At 41.5% G+C, this 6,000-nt stretch overlaps 1 protein-coding gene across 4 annotated transcripts in view; it reads right to left on the bottom strand.

Moving 5' to 3' along the window:
* cntrl (centriolin) overlaps positions 1–4,927 on the bottom strand; it is a 121,865-nt gene extending 116,938 nt beyond the window's left edge. Inside the window, exons 1-2 of one of the 4 annotated variants that reach the window (XM_085965555.1) lie at positions 4,730–4,913; positions 1,743–2,041 (exon numbers count right to left, since the gene is read on the bottom strand). In XM_085965555.1, the coding sequence (XP_085821681.1) occupies positions 1,743–1,971 (229 nt within the window). In that variant the 5' untranslated portion in view covers positions 1,972–2,041; positions 4,730–4,913. Of the gene's footprint in view, positions 1–1,742; positions 2,042–4,398 lie in introns of all 4 variants that reach the window. The other 3 variants (XM_085965554.1, XM_085965556.1, XM_085965557.1) reach the window with 3 other exon arrangements.
* Between the last annotated feature and the right edge of the window lie 1,073 nt (positions 4,928–6,000).

Here is a 6,000-nt window from a genome sequence, read left to right on the forward strand (position 1 = left end):
CCTGCAAAAGGGCTGCCCCAAACTAAATAAGTACATTATTCATGATGTTTTCAAACAATAAATTGTGGAGCGACTATCTTAGATTAAACAATTAAGGACCAAAAGTTTTGATGTTTTCTCAGTTTTTCAATCCAAACTGTAATTATTCAGAGCTGTAAACAGTGCTATTTCTTTTTTTAATCATTTTTTAGTTCTGCACAACAATCTGATTTGCGTTAATATGAAAAGTAAAATTCCAACGGAATTCAGTAAACAGATGCTACATCATTGCATTCTGTTGGATTTAAATAGATTCAAGTGACTAAAATGAGAATAGTGGCATTTAAAAATAATGTACATTTTAATTCAGACACATTGGGTGCAATTTGTGACAATTGCACTGTGCATTTCATCAATGCAAAGCTATGCTCTGGTTGGGATCGGGTATCAGTTCTAGAGCTGGAAGGAAGGTTTCTTTTGGTCCACAGTCAAAGGAAGAGAGAATCAACATAGCTAAGCATGCATTATGAGGCAATGGAGAAAGAATGTGTGGGTCAGAGAGCAGATGTTTTTAAAAGGACAAGTAAGTGCAAACATGAATATGTGGTGGACTGGGTTTGAATATGTGGGGTGTACATTTACAAAATGACGTAATCGGTCTTATTTGTTTTAATCACTCAATACCATTCTGTTTGAGAAGGCAGGTAAATAGCTTGTGCCAATGCCACTCTTAGGTGAATCATTACAAGATACACAGAGAAAAAACCATCATGCGGTAACTCTCACCTTTTTTTCTCTCTGCCTGAAGGGTAGCACCTTGCTTCTGATCAGCACTCCCTCTAACAGCATAGCTGATACTGGGAATTCACTGTTGGGAATGCTGGTATAAACCCAGCTGTTGTAGCACTGTATCACTGTTTAGAGCACCCACGTATTGCAACATACTTTTTGCTAATTTTATTTATGCCACGTCTTTGTGTAGTATAATGAAATAAATAAGCAACTTTACAATAAAGAAATCTGGTGGTGAGCATGGCCCCACAGATTTATGGCCCATTATTACTTGCGAGTTACAAAATAGCTACTTGCAATTAACACAATAGCCCAGATTTTCCTGCAATGACAAGATCAGCGACTTACACTACATTTAGCCATCCAGCGCACTGATGGCACCGGCGAGAAGTTTCTCCATATTTTCCTGCATTTGTAATGAGAATACACTGCACCAAGAATCGCAGCGAATTGAAAATGATGTGGCATTTTTGCCGACAATTCCATAATTCCATGAATACATCAACTGGGTGGCAATTTTAAGTTTGAAAATCATCTTCTAATGCAAATCCACAGGACACACATCCAAAATGCTACTTCCACCAGGTGGATGAATTCAGGTCATGAATTTGAGTATGGAGATTCCATAGGTGTACCGAGCCTGTTCTTTAGCCCAGACCAGCCCATGTTTAATAATTTGAGCGAAAAAGGTCTATTAGCTATAAAACGCACTGCAGTGATGTGAAAAATCATGACAATCAAGCAATCACAGAATCACAATCGCCATTGTTGTCAACACGGGGAAAAAGTCGGAGAAAAATATGGAGTGCCATAAGTGATAGCATGCGTCTCTTACTCCATAATTTCCTCTTTCTTTTGTGCCATTCAAAGGTCCTGACGATGTAGACATGCCATTATAATGGTGCAAGTCTCCAGGAAAATCTGGGCTGGATTTGGATAGATTTTATAATATGCAACATCTAAATTCTTACTCTTTCCGGTAAAGTATGTAATGGCAGATTCGCTTTCGCTTCCGTCACTGATGTCAAGTTGCTGCGCACCAGCACCTCTAGAATTGTACAAATCTGGAGTATGAGGTCTGCTGGCTGGGGACGGTGATCTAGTTCTTGGACTTAAGACTGAGGAGACTAGGCTTTGCATACCACTTCTAGATGCTTGCAGTCTGTTGATTACCAGTTGTTGTGGAGTTCTCTTCCTCATGGCGTTAGCAGGACTCAATCATTGGGTGAAGTGTAAAGGTTTTGCAATGTGATGAAAAACTGGGGTAAGTCTGTATGGACAACAAAACAATAACTCATAAACCAAGACATTTTAGTGATAGTCCTCTGAATGCACACGTCTCAACTCATCCCTGTGTATACTCCTGAAATTTAATAGTAGCCAAGTAATAATTGTAGCATGCCTTTTAGATTGTTATACGTATTGAAACTAACACAAGAAAAGCATACAAGGGCAGTTATCAGGATACATAACCAGGCTTGTGCCTCTCCACCCTCACAGTAGGTGCGGGATCAGCATTGGCATTTTATTGACCTGCTCGTAGTCTCCTGCCTCATTTTCTGATGAGTCTACTTATGGCGCCCGAGCAGAAGGGCACCTGCCAAAAGTTGGAGCAAGAACATGTCGTCGGACCCCTGCCAACCAGAGGGTTGTGAAGATTCCAAGGGCAGGCTAAAGACATGAAGGCAAGTATAGTAATTTAATCCCCCCAGATGATTTCCAGTACACTGTCCTTCTGATTTCTACTCTCCAGCAGAAGCCAGAAGGCCTCTATCTTGGTGGCTCAAAGCACAGCTGCAGGCATATGAGGCTTGAAGTAGCACTCCTACTTCCTCTCTGTTCTCACCCGAACAATTTTGATATATTGAACACTCTGTTTCATTCCTACTTCTGCCCTTTCCTGACTTCTTCCTACATTACACTGATGACTTTGACCATGCCCATCTTATTTCCTGTTCTCACTTTGATCTTGAGATTTTCATTAACTTAACTTCCACTGTCCACTCTCTCCTAACCTTTATTCTTCTCTGCCTTTCTTGGACTTCTCTCTCTATATTCCAGCAATGAACTTTCCATTGACATCTATTACAAGCCCACAGACTCCCACAACTACCTGGATTCTTCTTCTTCCCAAACACCCCTTTTTCCAGTTCTATCACATTTGCTATGACGAGTCCACTTTCACACCAGAGCTTCTGAAATGTTGCACTCTTTCCTCAGTCAAGGCTTCCACTTCCACTTGTCAACAAGGCCTTTGACCATTTCCACCACATTTCTTCTCCTTCTGCTCTCCCTCCTCTGAATGATAAAATCCCCCTTATTTTCACCTACCGCTCCTCATTTTCCTTCCTGTGCCTTTTCACCACTGTACTTAGATATAGTAACACCCTTTTGCTCATTTATGCTTTTTAATTGACTCACTCAAGATGATCTTCATATATCATCCACCAGTTTTCACCTCTTTACAAAAAAAAAACACGTTTAAGTATAGAATCCATTATTTCTCCTAAAATTCCATTCATGTTTAACAATCTGTACTCAACTACATTGCTGCGGCAGACTAAATATATAAACATAGCTAAATGTAAACATTTTTCTTGGATATCATCACTTGCGTATTAGGATAAGAACATAAGAACATTTGTAACTTTTTGTATGTGTGTTTTAGTTGGTCTGAAATGTTCAACTTGAAGTGCAGGGACCCGTTCCCCACAATTCCTTTACCTGTTCCCCACAAGATTCTTTATTTATCCCATTACCATCCCCTTTTGCCTTGCACCATCATCCCTTTTGTCATTTAATCTCTCCTGCCTTCCACCCGATCACAGACCTTCCCTTTTGTTCTTTCCTCCCCTCCCCCCTTGCCGAATATCTGTTACATCTCTAACCTTTTCCAGTTCTGACGAAAGGTCATTGACCTGAAACGTTAACTTTGTTTCTCTCTCCACAGATGCTGCCTGACCCGCTGTGTATTTCCAGCATTTTCTGTTTTTATTTCAGATTTCCAGCATCTGCAGTATTTTGCTTTTGTATTAGCTTTGTTTATTGCTGATCCACAATGACTAGAAATGTTGAGTCTACTGTCACTCTCGGCATGTTCAGGCTCCCATCTAGCTAATCCAACAGCATTAATTGAGTAAAGGTGTACTTATTACAATGCTTTGCACAAATCGATTTTGAATTTCAAGTGACTGGGCCAAAATATAACCACACTGCAAATAAGAAGTGATTCATGTTCAGTATCATGGCAGTCAAATGAGGCTGAACAAATAATTGCAAGTTCAATAATTAACATTGCATAGCTGCCAAGTCTCACTTACTTTGGTTTAAACATGCAACCTAGTTTGATATATCAAAATCTTAAAACTAGATACAGCTCCATATGTTTAAATGGGCTTGCAACTGGTTTTACTTTTTTGATCATAAATGTTTAAATCTCATTCCTAGCAGCTGCCTGGTCTTGACAGCGACGACATTGCACTGCATTAACGTTTGTATTGTACAAATACAATGGGGGGAAATTACCGAATGCAGAACTTGCAACGAATCACTTAGTTGATCATCTTCGCCTCCTTTCCATTTTCTAATCTTTTCTCATTGCCCAAGGTGCCAAAAGAAGTAACATACCTACATCGGAATTCGGATGTGTCACCAATTCAGAGGACGAAGGTCTTCTTGTTTCGGAAATAATGGGAAAATTTAGGCCAATTCATCCTTCATATTTCAGATTTTTTTTTTTTTAAAGCCTTCTAAAGTTTAGTATCACAACCTGCTTGTTCAGCCAGAAGGCTTTCTTTAGCAGTGTGTGTGGTTTGTGTGTTGGCTCTCCGTTGACATGGTAACGGCTCTCCCTCTCCTGGACTTTAATTGATTAGATTCTGAGACACAGCGAAATGTGAATCGTGATAATAAAGATAAATTCTGCTTTTACGTCTCCTTTTGCTTTCTGTAAATGTACCTGAGCTTGATATTCGGCGGGGACCGGTTCAGATGGCGACGATGTTGAGGTGAAGCACGGAGGAGAAGGGTGAAGTGCAGCGTTTCGCCGGCGCCATGTTTGTTTGTGGGAGGATGGCGACGCGCGCGCTTCCTCGCGCCTCTTCCTTCCGCCGCTCAAACACCAAAGCCCAACGGTTCCAACTGCCCCGCGCACCATTTTAATCGCCTGCTGAAGGAAGAAAGATTTAGTATTTTGAGAAGCGAAAGCGAAATCTGGAGGAAAAACTCATCTAGGCCGGAGGAGGAGGAGATTTTAAAAAGGAACATTCATGCGGAGACTCAAGAAAAGTAGAAGGAATTGAAGTCACTTGCAAGGAATATATAAGAGCACGAATGAAATGGAACTAACCCATCAGATATACAGTGGCAATAAAATAAGAGATACAAGGAAATTTAACGCGAAAGAAAAGTAAAAAATTGAGGAGGGGGGGGTGGATATGAAAAATGCAAACAAGAAGAATGAGAAATTAGCAATCTTGTGGAGGATCTTCCTCTCCTTAGACCATGGCATCTTCCACATCCTCTTGGAGTTGAGCAAGGCAGGATCCCATTCTGGGGAAACTATGTATGAGATGGGCCAGTCCCTTTGAGATGTGCGATGTCATAATGCCAGGATGATAGGTGGCAAAGCAAGGACCTGGACATCCAAGTGGCCTCACCCACTGGCGAGAACTATGTTGCTTATGAGTGCTAGCTAGTTTCTCCCTCGCGAAATGGAAATGGTTTAAATCAGACAGCATAAAATCAAAGTTGCACCATATATATAATATAATCCATAAATGCAGAGGTGATGGATGGGAGGGATTGTGGTGTGTAAAGGTTGCCCAGTCTGATACTCCAACCTCAATCGGTACCACCTAAAAACATATTAACCGGTCATTCATCTCATTGGTTCGAAAACGGCTGCAGTGGCGAGTGGTCCGGTTTTGTCAGTTTTCCGATTAAATGAATTGGTTGGGTCACTGACTCCCGATTGATTTAGGACTGAGTGGAGGATCTGTCAGATACTTGTCGATACCACCTCGTGTGTGGTTGGTTTGTGGGGTTAGCATGGGGATCATCAGCTGCAGAAATCAACTCCGTTGAGGGAACCCGACGTTAGCCTGATTTTAACGGCTGAGTGGTGTCCGGAGTTGATCGTGGCTGGGCTCATCCCACCCCTGTCTACCATGCGCATCCCCCGGGAGGGGGTACGGCAGGTTCAAGGGGATCCTGAAGAAAAGACCAACT

Source organism: Somniosus microcephalus, chromosome 23 (genome assembly GCF_052327205.1).
Source record: "Somniosus microcephalus isolate GS21.2 chromosome 23, FLI_Smic_1.0, whole genome shotgun sequence".
In the NCBI taxonomy this organism is placed as follows: Eukaryota; Metazoa; Chordata; class Chondrichthyes; order Squaliformes; family Somniosidae; genus Somniosus; species Somniosus microcephalus.